We start from the raw sequence: 18578 nt of genomic DNA, 5'->3' as shown, positions 1-18578 counted from the left end.
CCATGGTAGAGGAACCAGACCTGGCCTCAGAGGACCATGGTAGAACACTGAAAGACCTGGCCTCAGAGGAGAACATGAAGAGAGAGGAACCAGACCTGGCCTCAGAGGCCCACGGTAGAGGAACCAGGCCTGGCCTCAGAGGACCAGACCTCAGAGGACCATGGTGAAGAAGACCTACCAGCCTGGCCTCAGAGGACCTCTCAGGAGGACCCATCTGGCTCAGAGGACCAGACCAGAGAGGACCATGGTAGAGGAACCAGACCTGGCCTCAGAGGCCCACGGTAGAGGAAACCATTGGCCTCAGAGGACCACGGAAGAGCAGACCTGGCCTCAGAGGACCAGACCTCAGAGGACCATGGTAGAGGAACCAGACCTGGCCTCAGAGGACCACGGTAGAGGAACCAGACCTGGCCTCAGAGGACCAGACCTCAGAGGACCACGGTAGAGGAACCAGACCTGGCCTCAGAGGACCAGACCTCAGAGGACCATGGTAGAGGAACCAGACCTGGCCTCAGAGGACCAGACCAGAGGACCATGGTAGAGGAACCAGACCTGGCCTCAGAGGACCACGGTAGAGGAACCAGACCTGGCCTCAGAGGACCAGACCTCAGAGGACCATGGTAGAGGAACCAGACCTGGCCTCAGAGGACCACGGTAGAGGAACCAGACCTGGCCTCAGAGGACCACGGTAGAGGAACCAGACCTGGCCTCAGAGGACCAGACCTCAGAGGACCACGGTAGAGGAACCAGACCTGGCCTCAGAGGACCAGACCTCAGAGGACCATGGTAGAGGAACCAGACCTGGCCTCAGAGGACCAGACCTCAGAGGACCATGGTAGAGGAACCAGACCTGGCCTCAGAGGACCAGGCCTGGCCTCAGAGGACCACGGTAGAGGAACCAGACCTGGCCTCAGAGGACCAGACCTCAGAGGACCATGGTAGAGGAACCAGACCTGGCCTCAGAGGACCAGGCCTGGCCTCAGAGGACCAGGCCTGGCCTCAGAGGACCACGGTAGAGGAACCAGACCTGGCCTCAGAGGACCAGACCTCAGAGGACCACGGTAGAGGAACCAGACCTGGCCTCAGAGGACCAGACCTCAGAGGACCACGGTAGAGGAACCAGACCTGGCCTTACAAATATAGCAAAATATCCAAAGACTCTTATAAAACCAGACCAGCAGGGGGCTCATACATGCTGTCTGTTTCCCTGCCTGTCATGCTGTCTGCAAGCAGCGTTCTGATTGGTCCCGTTGTGTCCGATGTCCGTCGAACACCCCTGAATGTTACAGTCGGCCTCCATGGCGCCGCATGCACAGCGGATGCTAAAGGTGCGACAGGAAGCATTTTCATACCTGATCAGACTTTTAGTGCCACTCTGCCTCATTTCCCAGAATGCTCCTTGCTGTCACTCGACGGCTCAAGAGTGTCTGTGAGCACCAATGGGCAGCGATGGAAGTCTGGTTGGCGGGTAACTAACTGCAGCCATGCTAACTGCAGAGGCTAGCAACCCCAAATAGCTCAACAGACTGTGCTACCAGTTAGCTAACTCGCACATGAGCTGGTTTAGTAATTTAAAGTTTAGATTGTATCACATGTGCCAGCGCTTAGCACTGAGGAGGATTACTCAGACTTGGGTGCCGCATCAATGCTAACGTGACAGCGTTCTCCATTTTGGATTCATTGGAATTACGTGAAATCTCTGCATAGATTCATCCCGATGTGAAAAGTCCAACCCGATCTCACAGGATGCGCATGAACAGCACGACATTTACATCATTTTCGTGTCATTCATTTCGCATTTTTGGACTTGGCGAGAGCCGGGTGGAAACGTTCTAAACGCTGTTGTTGTAAACGGTGTCACGAAAGAAAAGAGGAACACAGACGTGGAGATACAACCCAAAGGAATGCTACGTAGCAACGGGCTAACTGAACGTCCAGCTCCAGCTGTCACCGCCTGCGTGTGAGGACACCTCTTATCCTTCGGGATTCTCCTCCTGCAGAAGCTCCCCCGCGGTGAAGCGCTCGGCACCTTTAACATCCGCGTCAACAAACAACAAAGACAGGGAGCGAGTCCCATGGGGGGGCCGGCTCTCAGGGGCCGAGCTGCCGGGACGACTGGAAGTGGCGGGGCGCTTTGGGCTTGATGCCTTTGCTGTTGAAGTAGTCCACCACCTGGTGGGGAACCTCCGCCAGCACGCGCTGAGCCAGCGCCGCCGGAGACGCCTGAGGAGGAGAGGAGGAGAGGATGAGAGAGAGGAGAGGGGAGAGGAGGAGAGAGGAGAGGAGGAGAGGAGAGGGGAGAGGAGGAGAGAGGGGAGGAGGTTCAGGACACCGTGGCGCTTATCCACAAGCCTTCTCCCAGCATGCAGCAGGGTTCAGGGCCGACTCTTTGGGGGAGCCAAGGAGGAGGGGAGAGGAGGAGAGGAGGAGAGAAGGGGAGAGGAGGAGAGAGGAGAGGAGAGGATGAGAGGAGGAGAGAAGGAGAGGGGAGAGGAGAGAAGGAGAGGATGAGAGGATGAGAGGATGAGAGGAGGAGGTTCAGGACACCGTGGCGCTTATCCACAAGCCTTCTCCCAGCATGCAGCAGGGTTCAGGGCCGACTCTTTGGGGGAGCCAAGGAGGAGAGGAGAAGAGGAGGAGAGGGGAGAGGAGAGAAGGAGAGGAGGAGAGGAGGGGAGAGAGGAGAAGAGGAGAGAAGGAGAGGGGAGAGGAGGAGAGGAGGAGTGGAGGAGAGGATGAGAGGAGGGGAGGAGAGGAGGGGAGAGGAGAGGAGAGAAGGAGAGGAGGAGAGGAGAGGAGGAGGTTCAGGACACCGTGGCGCTTATCCACAAGCCTTCTCCCAGCATGCAGCAGGGTTCAGGGCCGACTCTTTGGGGGAGCCAAGGAGGAGAGGAGAGAAGGAGACAGGAGAGGAGAGAAGAAGGAGAGGAGGGGAGAGGAGAGGAGGAGAGAAGGAGAGGAGGGGAGAGAGGAGAGGAGGAGAGAGGAGAGGAGGAGAGAGAAGAGGAGGAGGAGAGGAGCGTGGGGTGTTCTCCCGGCCGTAGAGGAACAGGAGCTTCCAGCTCAAGTTCTCCAGATACGAGTTGATCTAATAATATAGAAGAAGAATTTCACTGAGACCAGAAGAGGTTCCACTTGTTAGAGCTCAGACATCGGGAAGGAGAAGGCTGCTCCTTCCTGATCGCCGTACACTATTGGCTGTTTGGAAGGAGAGTTCCCTATAGGCTGTTTGGAAGGAGAGTTCCCTATAGGCTGTTTGGAAGGAGACTTCCCTATAGGCTGTTTGGAAGGAGACTTCCCTATAGGCTGTTTGGAAGGAGACTTCCCTATAGGCTGTTTGGAAGGAGACTTCCCTATAGGCTGTTTGGAAGGAGACTTCCCTATTGGCTGTTTGGAAGGAGAGTTCCCTATAGGCTGTTTGGAAGGAGAGTTCCCTATAGGCTGTTTGGAAGGAGACTTCCCTATAGGCTGTTTGGAAGGAGACTTCCCTATTGGCTGTTTGGAAGGAGACTTCTCACCCTTCAGACACAAGCGGCCATTGTTCCGTCCCTGCAGCACGTTACTCACAGAACAACATGTTTGTTTGATCATCACTTTCTTGGTTTGTGGCCAGTTGTTTCATTGAGTATAAATAATCTGGAGTCATAACGAGATCCAGCGCCTCACGTTCATGCTCACACACACATTGTATTATAATGATAAGCTCTCTTTGATCAGGCAGAATAGAGCCGGAGGAACGAGATCAATCTGCTCCGTACGTTCAGACTTGTTCAAAGACGGGAAATTAGTTTGAGAGAAATATATTACTTCCCAGTTATTGTCAGATTGCTCTTAAAATGTGGAGCAATAACTTCACACTTCCAACGTTCAGCTCCTCTTGGCTCATCGTTTTCACAGCTCCGATATTTAAGTTATATATACACACTGTATGATCTCAGACATCTTGTTTCAAAGGAACCATCTGGTGCCGTGTTGAGAGGCTCTCAGTGTTGTAATAATAATAATTATTATAATAATGAGACTTCCTTGGCAAACAAGCAACAACAGGTTATTACAAATGAGGCAAATAGTTGCTCATTTTTAATCAAAGGTTTTTTGTGAGTCGTGACTTTGATTATTGCTTTAGTCCACCGAACAGATGCCGTTATTGACCATTAAAGTTCATTTGATTTAAACGGTCATTTTGGAGATTGTTTTGGGGTTATTGCTCATTGAAGGTATTCACTTCCTGCTGCTCTCATTTCAAAGTAAAAGCTTTTTATGTGTTTACTCTAACTACAGAGAAGGTTCTAGAACCAGTCGAGGACCCAGGACCGCGCCCTGAGGAACTCCTCTGGAGAACAGAACTCCTGGAGGAAGAAGCTCACTCCTGTTTGGTGAACTGGAACCGGATGTTCTCATCCCAGGAGAACCCGACTCACGTGCTTGAAGTTGCGGAACGGGACGAACTGGACGATGTCCCGGAGGACGGGTTCTCCTTTGGGCGACCGCAGGATCCCGTCGTCGCCGTCCAGCATCTGCATGTCGCTGAAGTCGGCGTTCCCGACGCCGACGATGATGACGGACATGGGGAGGTGGGAGGCCTGCACGATGGCCTCCCTGGTGTCGGCCATGTCGGTGATGACGCCGTCCGTCAGGATCAGCAGGATGAAGTATTGCTGCGAGGAAACCAGAAACCACGGCTCAGTTATTATGTTCAGACCAAAGTACATCAACAATGAATATGTGTCCCACCATGGCCTCTTTGGTGTGGACCTCCTGCGAGGCGGAGTTGGCGACCTTCTGGATGATGGGGGCGATGTTGGTGGGGCCGTACAGCTGCAGCTTGGGGAGGCAGGCCTGGTAGGCCTCCACCACGCCCTGGATGCCTGGGGGGACATGGAGGAGCTCACTGCGTCTCACAGGGACCCAAACACCCCCCATCAATGAATGGCTCCAAACCGCAGGAGCACACACAAGAAAGAGAAGAGAGAGAGGGAGAGAGAGAGAGAGAGAGAGAGAGAGAGAGGGAGAGAGAGAGAGAGAGAGAGAGAGAGAGGGAGAGAGAGAGGGAGGGAGGGAGGGAGAGAGAGAGAGAGAGAGAGAGGGAGAGAGGGAGGTAGAGAGAGAGGAGAGAGAGGGAGGGAGGGAGACAGAGAGGGAGGGAGAGAGAGGGAGAGAGAGAGACAGAGAGAGGGAGAGAGAGGGAGAGAGAGAGAGAGAGAGAGACAGAGAGAGAGGGAGGGAGGGAGGGAGGGAGAGAGAGAGAGGGAGAGAGGGAGGTAGAGAGAGAGGGAGAGAATCAAAGCGCCTACCTGCACACTCCGGGTTCTCCGCGTTAAAATTCACTGCAAAGTCGTGGGAGACCTGGAGAGGAGGAGGAGAAGAAGAGGAAGAGAGGAGAAGAGGAGAAAAAAAGAGGAGGAAGATGAGAGGAGGAAGAAAAGAGGAGAAGGGGGAGGGGGAGAGGAGGAGGAGGAGGAGAAGAGGAGCAGGGGGAGGAAAAGAGAGCAGGGGAGGAGGAAGAAGAGGAGGAGGAGGAGGGGGGATACAGGAAGTCTGTTTGATCTCTTCATCATAAAACAAACTGCAGAAACAGATCAACAACGACATCATTCTCTTCGTCTTCATCCTCTTCCTCGTGTTCTTCTTCTGGACATGTGATCAGCTGACTGACTCCATCATGATGTCATGAAAAATAATAGCATTATAAACGTAACTGTATTTGTTTATATTTGACATAATCAGCAGCGCGGCATCATGGGAAGGAGCCCCCCCCCTGCAGACAGAGAGCATGCTGGGAGCCCTGAGGTACCTTGTAGTCTGGAGGGATCTGAGCGCCGAAGCCGAACGCCGGGAACATCTTGTCACTGAGGAGAGAAGAAGAGGACACGAGGCTTCGTGATTGGCTGAGATAACGAGCTCATTCAGGCCGACGCCCCTTCTACACAAAGGACTGGAGTGACTTCTGATTGGACCCCGAGGGGGAGGAACACATACGCTTTACATTTTTACTTTTTTATTTTAGAGAGAAATTCATCACCTGAAGGATTTTTTTAAGTCCAAGTATTTGTTTAAAAATGTCATCTGAACAGGAACGTGTGGGCGGAGCCACGCTAGCTCTTCCCCCCGCTTCCAGTCTTTGTGCTAAGCTAGGCTAACCCCTCTCAAGGGTTCCTCCTCACAGGGAAGGAGAACTCTTCTGACGACCGTCTGGAACGCTCAGAGCTCGATGAGGTGCTCAGGTCCAGAAGTCAAGGCGGTCGTTTTAACGAATGGAGGTGCGTGATTGGCTGATTGGCTCACCTGTCGTAGTCCTGGCAGATCTCCCCCACAGCCACCAGGGCCTTAAGGTACTCGTTGGGCTGGTACGGGTGGATGTAGTGCAGCGAGCAGCTGTTCCCAGGATCTCCGTTAGACGCCGTGAAGTCGATGGCGACCTGGAGACACCACAACCAATCAGAGGCCAGCGTCAGCACTTCAGTAGACTAAAGTGGTAGTGTTGGTTCTGACGCCCCCTGTGGACTAAAGTGGTAGTGTTGGTTCTGATGCCCCCTGTGGACTAAAGTGGTAGTGTTGGTTCTGATGCCCCCTGTGGTCTAAAGTGGTAGTGTTGGTTCTGGCGCCCCCTGTGGACTAAAGTGGTAGTGTTGGTTCTGACGCCCCCTGTGGACTAAAGTGGTAGTGTTGGTTCTGATGCCCCCTGTGGACTAAAGTGGTAGTGTTGGTTCTGATGCCCCCTGTGGTCTAAAGTGGTAGTGTTGGTTCTGGTGCCCCCTGTGGACTAAAGTGGTAGTGTTGGTTCTGATGCCCCCTGTGGTCTAAAGTAGTAGTGTTGGTTCTGACGCCCCCTGTGGACTAAAGTGGTAGTGTTGGTTCTGCTGCCCCCTGTGGACTAAAGTGGTAGTGTTGGTTCTGACGCCCCCTGTGGACTAAAGTGGTAGTGTTGGTTCTGACGCCCCCTGTGGACTAAAGTGGTAGTGTTGGTTCTGGTGCCCCCTGTGGACTAAAGTGGTAGTGTTGGTTCTGACGCCCCCTGTGGACTAAAGTGGTAGTGTTGGTTCTGATGCCCCCTGTGGACTAAAGTGGTAGTGTTGGTTCTACTGCCCCCTGTGGACTAAAGTGGTAGTGTTGGTTCTGCTGCCCCCTGTGGACTAAAGTGGTAGTGTTGGTTCTGACGCCCCCTGTGGTCTAAAGTGGTAGTGTTGGTTCTGCTGCCCCCTGTGGACTAAAGTGGTAGTGTTGGTTCTGGTGCCCCCTGTGGACTAAAGTGGTAGTGTTGGTTCTGCCCCCTGTGGACTAAAGTGGTAGTGTTGGTTCTGCTGCCCCCTGTGGACTAAAGTGGTAGTGTTGGTTCTAGTGCCCCCTGTGGACTAAAGTGGTAGTGTTGGTTCTGGTGCCCCCTGTGGACTAAAGTGGTAGTGTTGGTTCTGGTGCCCCCTGTGGACTAAAGTGGTAGTGTTGGTTCTGCTGCCCCTGTGGACTAAAGTGGTAGTGTTGGTTCTGCTGCCCCTGTGGACTAAAGTGGTAGTGTTGGTTCTGGTGCCCCTGTGGACCAAAGTGGTAGTGTTGGTTCTGCTGCCCCTGTGGACTAAAGTGGTAGTGTTGGTTCTGGTGCCCCTGTGGACTAAAGTGGTAGTGTTGGTTCTGGTGCCCCTGTGGACTAAAGTGGTAGTGTTGGTTCTGGTGCCCCTGTGGACTAAAGTGGTAGTGTTGGTTCTGGTGCCCCTGTGGACTAAAGTGGTAGTGTTGGTTCTGCTGCCCCTGTGGACTAAAGTGGTAGTGTTGGTTCTGGTGCCCCTGTGGACCAAAGTGGTAGTGTTGGTTCTGCCCCTGTGGACTAAAGTGGTAGTGTTGGTTCTGCCCCTGTGGACTAAAGTGGTAGTGTTGGTTCTGCCCCTGTGGACTAAAGTGGTAGTGTTGGTTCTGGTGCCCCTGTGGACTAAAGTGGTAGTGTTGGTTCTGCCCCTGTGGACCAAAGTGGTAGTGTTGGTTCTGGTGCCCCTGTGGACTAAAGTGGTAGTGTTGGTTCTGCTGCCCCTGTGGACTAAAGTGGTAGTGTTGGTTCTGGTGCCCCTGTGGACTAAAGTGGTAGTGTTGGTTCTGCTGCCCCTGTGGACTAAAGTGGTAGTGTTGGTTCTGCTGCCCCTGTGGACTAAAGTGGTAGTGTTGGTTCTGGTGCCCCTGTGGACTAAAGTGGTAGTGTTGGTTCTGCTGCCCCTGTGGACCAAAGTGGTAGTGTTGGTTCTGGTGCCCCTGTGGACTAAAGTGGTAGTGTTGGTTCTGCTGCCCCTGTGGACCAAAGTGGTAGTGTTGGTTCTGGTGCCCCTGTGGACTAAAGTGGTAGTGTTGGTTCTGCTGCCCCTGTGGACTAAAGTGGTAGTGTTGGTTCTGCTGCCCCTGTGGACTAAAGTGGTAGTGTTGGTTCTGGTGCCCCTGTGGACTAAAGTGGTAGTGTTGGTTCTGGTGCCCCTGTGGACTAAAGTGGTAGTGTTGGTTCTGCTGCCCCTGTGGACTAAAGTGGTAGTGTTGGTTCTGGTGCCCCTGTGGACTAAAGTGGTAGTGTTGGTTCTGTGCCCCTGTGGACTAAAGTGGTAGTGTTGGTTCTGGTGCCCCTGTGGACTAAAGTGGTAGTGTTGGTTCTGCTGCCCCTGTGACTAAAGTGGTAGTGTTGGTTCTGTGCCCCTGTGGACTAAAGTGGTAGTGTTGGTTCTGGTGCCCCTGTGGACCAAAGTGGTAGTGTTGGTTCTGGTGCCCCTGTGGACCAAAGTGGTAGTGTTGGTTCTGGTGCCCCTGTGGACTAAAGTGGTAGTGTTGGTTCTGGCCCCTGTGGACTAAAGTGGTAGTGTTGGTTCTGGTGCCCCTGTGGACTAAAGTGGTAGTGTTGGTTCTGCCCCTGTGGACCAAAGTGGTAGTGTTGGTTCTGGTGCCCCTGTGGACTAAAGTGGTAGTGTTGGTTCTGCTGCCCCTGTGGACTAAAGTGGTAGTGTTGGTTCTGGTGCCCCTGTGACTAAAGTGGTAGTGTTGGTTCTGGCCCCTGTGGACTAAAGTGGTAGTGTTGGTTCTGCTGCCCCTGTGGACTAAAGTGGTAGTGTTGGTTCTGTGCCCCTGTGGACTAAAGTGGTAGTGTTGGTTCTGTCGCCCCTGTGGACTAAAGTGGTAGTGTTGGTTCTGGTGCCCCTGTGGACTAAAGTGGTAGTGTTGGTTCTGGTGCCCCTGTGGACCAAAGTGGTAGTGTTGGTTCTGCCCCTGTGGACTAAAGTGGTAGTGTTGGTTCTGGCCCCTGTGGACTAAAGTGGTAGTGTTGGTTCTGACCCCTGTGGACTAAAGTGGTAGTGTTGGTTCTGCCCCTGTGGACTAAAGTGGTAGTGTTGGTTCTGTGCCCCTGTGGACTAAAGTGGTAGTGTTGGTTCTGGTGCCCCTGTGGACTAAAGTGGTAGTGTTGGTTCTGCCCCTGTGGACTAAAGTGGTAGTGTTGGTTCTGGTGCCCCTGTGGACTAAAGTGGTAGTGTTGGTTCTGTGCCCCTGTGGACTAAAGTGGTAGTGTTGGTTCTGGCCCCTGTGGACTAAAGTGGTAGTGTTGGTTCTGCTGCCCCTGTGGACTAAAGTGGTAGTGTGGGTTCTGGTCCCCACTGTGGAGTAAAGTGGTAGTGCTGGTGCTGCTGCACTTTGTGGACTAAAGTGGTAGTGTTGGTTCTGCTGCCCCCTGTGGACTAAAGTGGTAGTGTTGGTTCTGCCCCCTGTGGACTAAAGTGGTAGTGTTGGTTCTGGTGCCCCTGTGGACTAAAGTGGTAGTGTTGGTTCTGCCTGTGGACTAAAGTGGTAGTGTTGGTCTGGCCCCCTGTGGACCAAAGTGGTAGTGTTGGTTCTGGTGCCCCTGTGACCAAAGTGGTAGTGTTGGTTCTGTGCCCCTGTGGACTAAAGTGGTAGTGTTGGTTCTGCCCCTGTGGACTAAAGTGGTAGTGTTGGTTCTGGTGCCCCTGTGGACAAAGTGGTAGTGTTGGTTCTGGCCCCTGTGACTAAAGTGGTAGTGTTGGTTCTGCCCCTGTGGACTAAAGTGGTAGTGTTGGTTCTGCCCCTGTGGACTAAAGTGGTAGTGTTGGTTCTGCTGCCCCTGTGGACTAAAGTGGTAGTGTTGGTTCTGGTGCCCCTGTGGACTAAAGTGGTAGTGTTGGTTCTGATGCCCCTGTGGACTAAAGTGGTAGTGTTGGTTCTGCTGCCCCTGTGGACTAAAGTGGTAGTGTTGGTTCTGGTGCCCCTGTGGACTAAAGTGGTAGTGTTGGTTCTGCCCCTGTGGACTAAAGTGGTAGTGTTGGTTCTGGTGCCCCTGTGGACTAAAGTGGTAGTGTTGGTTCTGCCCCTGTGGACTAAAGTGGTAGTGTTGGTTCTGTGCCCCTGTGGACTAAAGTGGTAGTGTTGGTTCTGGTGCCCCTGTGGACTAAAGTGGTAGTGTTGGTTCTGGTGCCCCTGTGGACTAAAGTGGTAGTGTTGGTTCTGCCCCTGTGGACTAAAGTGGTAGTGTTGGTTCTGGTGCCCCTGTGGACTAAAGTGGTAGTGTTGGTTCTGGTGCCCCTGTGGACTAAAGTGGTAGTGTTGGTTCTGCCCCTGTGGACTAAAGTGGTAGTGTTGGTTCTGTGCCCCTGTGGACTAAAGTGGTAGTGTTGGTTCTGCTGCCCCTGTGGACCAAAGTGGTAGTGTTGGTTCTGGTGCCCCTGTGGACTAAAGTGGTAGTGTTGGTTCTGCTGCCCCTGTGGACTAAAGTGGTAGTGTTGGTTCTGGTGCCCCTGTGGACTAAAGTGGTAGTGTTGGTTCTGGTGCCCCTGTGGACTAAAGTGGTAGTGTTGGTTCTGGTGCCCCTGTGGACTAAAGTGGTAGTGTTGGTTCTGCTGCCCCTGTGGACTAAAGTGGTAGTGTTGGTTCTGGCCCCTGTGGACTAAAGTGGTAGTGTTGGTTCTGCCCCTGTGGACTAAAGTGGTAGTGTTGGTTCTGGCCCCTGTGGACTAAAGTGGTAGTGTTGGTTCTGCCCCTGTGGACTAAAGTGGTAGTGTTGGTTCTGGTGCCCCTGTGGACTAAAGTGGTAGTGTTGGTTCTGTGCCCCTGTGGACTAAAGTGGTAGTGTTGGTTCTGTCGCCCCTGTGGACTAAAGTGGTAGTGTTGGTTCTGCTGCCCCTGTGGACTAAAGTGGTAGTGTTGGTTCTGCTGCCCCTGTGGACTAAAGTGGTAGTGTTGGTTCTGCTGCCCCTGTGGACTAAAGTGGTAGTGTTGGTTCTGGTGCCCCTGTGGACTAAAGTGGTAGTGTTGGTTCTGCCCCTGTGGACTAAAGTGGTAGTGTTGGTTCTGGTGCCCCTGTGGACTAAAGTGGTAGTGTTGGTTCTGTGCCCCTGTGGACTAAAGTGGTAGTGTTGGTTCTGGTGCCCCTGTGGACTAAAGTGGTAGTGTTGGTTCTGCTGCCCCTGTGGACTAAAGTGGTAGTGTTGGTTCTGCCCCTGTGGACTAAAGTGGTAGTGTTGGTTCTGGTGCCCCTGTGGACTAAAGTGGTAGTGTTGGTTCTGGTGCCCCTGTGGACTAAAGTGGTAGTGTTGGTTCTGGCCCCTGTGGACTAAAGTGGTAGTGTTGGTTCTGGCGCCCCCTGTGGACTAAAGTGGTCGTGTTGGTTCTGCTGCCCCCTGTGGACTAAAGTGGTAGTGTTGGTTCTGTCGCCCCCTGTGGACTAAAGTGGTAGTGTTGGTTCTGCTGCCCCTGTGGACTAAAGTGGTAGTGTTGGTTCTGGTGCCCCCTGTGGACTAAAGTGGTAGTGTTGGTTCTGGCGCCCCCTGTGGACTAAAGTGGTCGTGTTGGTTCTGGTGCCCCCTGTGGACTAAAGTGGTAGTGTTGGTTCTGTCGCCCCCTGTGGACTAAAGTGGTAGTGTTGGTTCTGCTGCTCCCTGTGGACTAAAGTGGTAGTGTTGGTTCTGGTGCCCCCTGTGGACTAAAGTGGTAGTGTTGGTTCTGGCGCCCCCTGTGGACTAAAGTGGTAGTGTTGGTTCTGGTGCCCCCTGTGGACTAAAGTGGTAGTGTTGGTTCTGGCGCCCCCTGTGGAGCTCTGGGGTCTGACTGGTTGAACTGGTCTCATCCCAGTGAGACACTGAGGCTGCTGCACTTGTCACCATGGTTACTGTTTCCATGGCGACATCAGAAAGTGCACGGGAGGAGTCTTTTATTTATTTAGTCGTCTTCTCTGAACAGGGACATGACCTCTGGGAGAGTGTGTGTGTGTGTGTGCTCACTGTGAACTGGATCTGACAGCCCCCCATGATGTAATCCAGGAAGGAGTGCATCTTGATGATCTGCAGACACAACATTAGATGTTTTATTTCAATCAGCTGTTGGTTGGACCAGCTGACTGGAATCGTCCAATCAGATCGCTGCAGGCGTGACCAGCAGCTTCATAACCCAGCACTTCAGAGAGCTTCTTCCACTTAAAGGGCCACGCACGCTGAACCCTGGAGCAGCTTCAGGGGGTCACATGTTCCTGTCTTCCTCTGCCATGACCATGGAGTCCTGGTCCCTCCTGGCTCCTCCTGTCCCCTCCTGTCCCTTCCTGGCTCCTCCTGGCTCCTCCTGTCCCCTCCTGTCCCTCCTGGCTCCTCCTGTCCCCTCCTGGCTCCTCCTGTCCCCTCCTGGCTCCTCCTGGCTCCTCCTGGCTCCTCCTGGTCCCTCCTGTCTCCTCCTGTCTCCTCCTGGTCCCTCCTGTCCCCTCCTGTCCCCTCCTGGCTCCTCCTGGTCCCTCCTGGTCCCTCCTGGCTCCTCCTGGCTCCTCCTGGTCCCTCCTGTCTCCTCCTGTCTCCTCCTGGCTCCTCCTGGCTCCTCCTGGTCCCTCCTGGTCCTGAGGAGCACTGAAGTCTTCTCTCTGAATTCTTTGATGGATCTTCCAGTTTGTTTCTTTTTGTTTTGAAGCGTTTCTCCTCATTAGCGCCTCCACAAGTCTGGAGGGTTGAAGTGGATCTATTCCTGACTTAACACCTGTTAACGCCTTCGTCTCCTTCGTCTCCTTTCCTCCTTTCTTCGAGTGCTAATGAGCAGCCGCTTGTTTCTTCATCCTCAAGTGGAGACTCGAGTGTCATCGAGGCTAAAAGTTATCTGGAGGATTCCCCCGACGTCAGGCTGCTCGTCTATTATATATACATACGGTATAATAATCTATTATATATATTACTATTATATATGGATGATATAATAATAATTATATATAATATATTACTATTATTATATACATAATAATAATATAATATATATATGAAAAACTAATATATCATATATACTATATATATATGATTTATTATTATGATACAATAAGTATGGGGATGATGTCATCAGATCACATGTCTTCAGTAGTCCAATCAGAAGCCTCTCACCTTGCATTGGTTCAGAATGACGATGCCAGAGTTCTTGTAGTTCTTCTTCTTCACTCTGTATTTGGGGTTGAGGCACGGCCACTGCACCTGAGGAGCAGTGTTAGGTTAGAGTCACGTTAATGACCATCAGCCTGAACCAGAGGACCCTGAACCAGAGGATCCTGAACCAGAGGATCCTGAACCAGAGGACCCTGAACCAGAGGATCCTGAACCAGAGGACCCTGAACCAGAGGATCCTGAACCAGAGGACCCTGAACCAGGGGACCCTGAACCAGAGGATCCTGAACCAGAGGACCCTGAACCAGAGGATCCTGAACCAGGGGACCCTGAACCAGAGGACCCTGAACCAGAGGATCCTGAACCAGGGGACCCTGAACCAGAGGACCCTGAACCAGAGGATCCTGAACCAGGGGACCCTGAACCAGAGGACCCTGAACCAGAGGATCCTGAGGTCTCTCGTCTTCATGAGGAGGAAGCTGAGGTCTCACCAGAGCAGATGAAGAGGAGGAGGTGCTGGCATCGTTTCTCCTCCTGCTGCAGGAAGAGAGGAGGAGGAACAGACCTGCTTCACTGAGTCCTGAGGATGAAGCCTCGTTACAGCCACGAGCGCCGTTAGCCGAGCACTTTAATTAGCGCCCACTACATGCCGCGTGTCTTCGTTAGCACTAATCACGCCGTCTGCGGACAAGAGCTGTCGGGCCCCGAGGAGCGCTGATAAGGCTTTTAATTGGACCGGGGCCCGAAGGACCGGGGCACGAAGGACCGGGGCACGAAGGACCGGGGCACGAAGGATCCTCTCGATCCCTAGGGGGCGCTGTTGAATGTGTTGGTAGCATAGACCGTATTTAAGAAGTGGAAGTGGAGATGTCTCAATCAATCAATTAATCATTTATTACAGACTGAAGGTCCAGATAGTACAAAACATTCAAATATAATAAGATACAAACAAAGAACTACACTCCTTGTGTCTCACCACCTTGTATCTCGTCTCCTTGCATCTCGTCTCCTCGCATCTCGTCTCCTCGCATCTCGTCTCCTTGTATCTCACCTCCTTGTATCGCACCTCCTTGTATCTCACCACCTAGCATCTCGTCTCCTTGTGTCTCCTACCTGCCGTCCATCGATGGCTCCTCTCATCTCGTTGAACGAGGCCTCGAACTCTCCGATGTAGTCGTGCTTCCCGTTGGAGTCCCAGTCCCAAACGGTGCACTGGGTGGACAAAAAAACAGAGACACCTGAGTGACATCTGAGTCACTCACCAGAGAGACACCTGTCACTCACCTGAGAGACACCTGTCACTCACCAGAGAGACACCTGTCACTCCCCTGAGAGACACCTGTCACTCACCACAGAGACACCTGTCACTCACCTGAGAGACACCTGTCACTCACCAGAGAGACACCTGTCACTCACCACAGAGACACCTGTCACTCACCTGAGAGACACCTGTCACTCACCAGAGAGACACCTGTCACTCACCAGAGAGACACCTGTCACTCACCACAGAGACACCTGTCACTCACCTGAGAGACACCTGTCACTCACCAGAGAGACACCTGTCACTCACCTGAGAGACACCTGTCACTCACCAGAGACACCTGTCACTCACCACAGAGACACCTGTCACTCACCTGAGAGACACCTGTCACTCACCTGAGAGACACCTGTCACTCACCAGAGAGACACCTGTCACTCACCTGAGAGACACCTGTCACTCACCAGAGAGACACCTGTCACTCACCTGAGAGACACCTGTCACTCACCAGAGAGACACCTGTCACTCACCACAGAGACACCTGTCACTCACCAGAGAGACACCTGTCACTCACCTGAGAGACACCTGTCACTCACCAGAGAGACACCTGTCACTCACCTGAGAGACACCTGTCACTCACCTGAGAGACACCTGTCACTCACCACAGAGACACCTGTCACTCACCAGAGAGACACCTGTCACTCACCACAGAGACACCTGTCACTCACCAGAGAGACACCTGTCACTCACCACAGAGACACCTGTCACTCACCACAGAGACACCTGTCACTCACCAGAGAGACACCTGTCACTCACCACAGAGACACCTGTCACTCACCACAGAGACACCTGTCACTCACCACAGAGACACCTGTCACTCACCAGAGAGACACCTGTCACTCACCACAGAGACACCTGTCACTCACCAGAGAGACACCTGTCACTCACCACAGAGACACCTGTCACTCACCACAGAGACACCTGTCACTCACCACAGAGACACCTGTCACTCACCACAGAGACACCTGTCACTCACCACAGAGACACCTGTCACTCACCTGAGAGACACCTGTCACTCACCAGAGAGACACCTGTCACTCACCAGAGAGACACCTGTCACTCACCACAGAGACACCTGTCACTCACCAGAGAGACACCTGTCACTCACCAGAGAGACACCTGTCACTCACCACAGAGACACCTGTCACTCACCAGAGAGACACCTGTCACTCACCTGAGAGACACCTGTCACTCACCACAGAGACACCTGTCACTCACCACAGAGACACCTGTCACTCACCAGAGAGACACCTGTCACTCACCACAGAGACACCTGTCACTCACCACAGAGACACCTGTCACTCACCTGAGAGACACCTGTCACTCACCACAGAGACACCTGTCACTCACCAGAGAGACACCTGTCACTCACCAGAGACACCTGTCACTCACCACAGAGACACCTGTCACTCACCACAGAGACACCTGTCACTCACCACAGAGACACCTGTCACTCACCAGAGAGACACCTGTCACTCACCACAGAGACACCTGTCACTCACCAGAGAGACACCTGTCACTCACCAGAGACACCTGTCACTGTTTTCCGGCGCACTTGGCCCCTCCTACACTTTGATGGTCGCGCCTATGCAGGCAGCTGGCCGTCTGAGCTGGTTCTTCGTTTTGTTTGCTGTGATTTTTATTTACTCATCGCTCGCTGAGAACGGTGCTACATCTGTGTTAGTGTATGATTTCCATACCTTATTCAACATCCGTGCATCGGTGCTGGGCTCGCTGTCTCATCGACCCCAACAATGGAGTTCCCACCGTCACCTGCATCGTACAATCCCCGGCGGCATCTGGAAGCTATCCTGCAGCTGCACCCGGCCGAGAAAGTCCAGGAGAAGGAGTAGACGGGCTGGATCCGCGGTGAGGCTCCGGGAACAATCCAGAGGCCGCTCTCTGTCCTCACTTCACGCCATCTCCAACGCTGCTGGTCCCTGCAGGAGGCTGTCATGTCTGCGACCCGTCCTCCCGGCGTCAACATCACACCTGCCGGCGTTTGCTCCTGTACCCCACCATCGAGCGCACTCGAGGATTTCTCCAGTGCCGGGAGGAAACGTTCATCTCTCGCCCACGAGTGTGACATTGCTGCCTGCGTGTGAGCGAGCCGGGAGGGAGAGCCGTCCTAGGTGGCTGCAGCCCCTTCCCCGGGCGTCAACCTTCGGCAGAGCTGGTTCGGACCGCATCGATATCGGACTGATAAATGCAAGATCGATCAAAAACAAATCTTTTGTTCTAAAAGACCTCTTTGTTACAAGGCATCTGGACTTCCTCCACATCACAGAAAGCTGGCAGAAGTCAGACGATTTCACCTCGCTGAATGAACTCTGCCCACAAGACTGCTCCTACTCCTGCGCTCCGAGAGCGTCCGGCTCAGGCGGAGGTCTGGCTACTATCTACCGGAGCAGTTTTCACTCTCGGACGGTGAACTATAAAGCCTACTCCTCGTTTGAAATCCTCATCAACAAAGTTGGTCGCAAAAATCCTTTCCTCTGCGTCCTTGTCTATCGTCCCCCCGGCAAAAACAGATCCTTCCTGGCTGACTTTGGTGACTTTCTGGCGTCCATTATCCGCTACGATAGGATCCTCATGCTCGGGGACTTTAACATCCACGTTAACAAGAGCGCGGATACATTCGCTGTGGACTTCATTAACCTTGCGGACTCTTTCAACTTCATCCAACATGTGTCTTGTCCGACCCACGAGAAAAGTAATACACTGGACCTTGTCTTCACTCGCGCTAAATATTCACAATGTATGCATTGAAGATATGCTGTTATCTGACCACATGTCCGTAATGTTCAGTTTATCTTTCGACAATGATTTTGTGCCAGAAAACGTGTGAAAATATCTCGCATTATAAATAACAAAGCTGTAGTGAATTTCAGAACTAGTTTCCCCAGCAATGTTTTGATGGCGCAGTCTGATGACGTGGACTGCGCAGTGAGCTTGTTTAACGCCCACTGCGCAGCCATTCTGGATAGTGTAGCTCCCCTTGTCACTCGCTCTGTCCGTCCAACTAATCCATCTCCCTGGATGAATGAGGAAATCTATGCGCTCAGGCTACAACGGCGCAGAGCTGAGAGACGGTGGAGAGCTGCTAACCTAGAAGTCCATCGACTCTTCTATAAAGATCTCACAGCTGATTTTAACACTCTGGTGGAAACTACTAGGGCTGCTTACTTTAAAAACCTCATTATCTCCAGCAAAAACAACCCCAAAGTGTTATTTAACACCATCAGCAAAATCGTGGCTCGCCCTCTTCCATCGATTCCTGTGTCTTCAGACAAGGAATGTAACACCTTCCTGTTGTTTTTTGTAAACAAGATTGCAGATGTTAGAGCCAACATCACCCCCTCCCCCTGCCCCCCGGTCCCCAGTCCAGTTTCTGTACCATCAATGAGCAACTTCTCACCTGTTGAGCTGGAGGAGGTGTTGGAGGTAGTAAATACCATGAAGACCTCCTCTAGTCCCCTAGACATCCTGCCCACCTCCCTGCTAAAAGAAGCTATCTCTTCTGTTGCCCCCAGTCTGGTCAAAATTATAAACATGTCTCTGGTCACGGGTGTGGTGCCTTCTTATTTTAAGCAGGCGGCTGTCCAACCTCTCCTCAAAAGCCCAACCTGGACCCTCCTCTCCTCTAAACTACAGGCCCATATCTAAGCTACCTTTTATTTCAAAGGTACTGGAGAAAGTTGTAGCTAACCAACTTAACCTCCACCTGGCCACACACAACATTGGTGACAAGTTTCAATCCGGTTTCCGTAAGAAACACTCCACCGAGTCTGCCCTTCTTGGAGTATCTAATGACATCATGATGGCCTCCGACTGTGGCAAAAGTTCTGTTCTGGTCCTGCTAGACCTGAGTGCAGCTTTTGACACAGTCG

The 18578-nt window shown here is 52.8% G+C and overlaps 1 protein-coding gene across 2 annotated transcripts in view; it reads right to left on the bottom strand.

Moving 5' to 3' along the window:
- Positions 1-973: 973 nt before the first annotated feature.
- The window catches only part of cpne4a (copine IVa), a 54708-nt gene continuing 37103 nt past the window's right edge, over positions 974-18578 (bottom strand). The window contains exons 7-15 of one of the 2 annotated variants that reach the window (XM_056443525.1): positions 14484-14582; positions 13374-13460; positions 12246-12305; positions 6286-6419; positions 5795-5849; positions 5295-5346; positions 4735-4868; positions 4422-4658; positions 974-2223 (exon numbers count right to left, since the gene is read on the bottom strand). In XM_056443525.1, the coding sequence (XP_056299500.1) occupies positions 2092-2223; positions 4422-4658; positions 4735-4868; positions 5295-5346; positions 5795-5849; positions 6286-6419; positions 12246-12305; positions 13374-13460; positions 14484-14582 (990 nt within the window). In that variant the 3' untranslated portion in view covers positions 974-2091. The remainder of the gene's footprint in view (positions 2224-4421; positions 4659-4734; positions 4869-5294; positions 5347-5794; positions 5850-6285; positions 6420-12245; positions 12306-13373; positions 13461-14483; positions 14583-18578) is intronic. The other variant, XM_056443526.1, reaches the window with a different exon arrangement.

The sequence above is a fragment of the Pseudoliparis swirei genome, chromosome 22, assembly GCF_029220125.1.
Source record: "Pseudoliparis swirei isolate HS2019 ecotype Mariana Trench chromosome 22, NWPU_hadal_v1, whole genome shotgun sequence".
NCBI lineage: Eukaryota > Metazoa > Chordata > Actinopteri > Perciformes > Liparidae > Pseudoliparis > Pseudoliparis swirei.
Note: the sequence above shows the minus strand (reverse complement) of the source record. Positions and strands in the feature narration are given on the sequence as shown.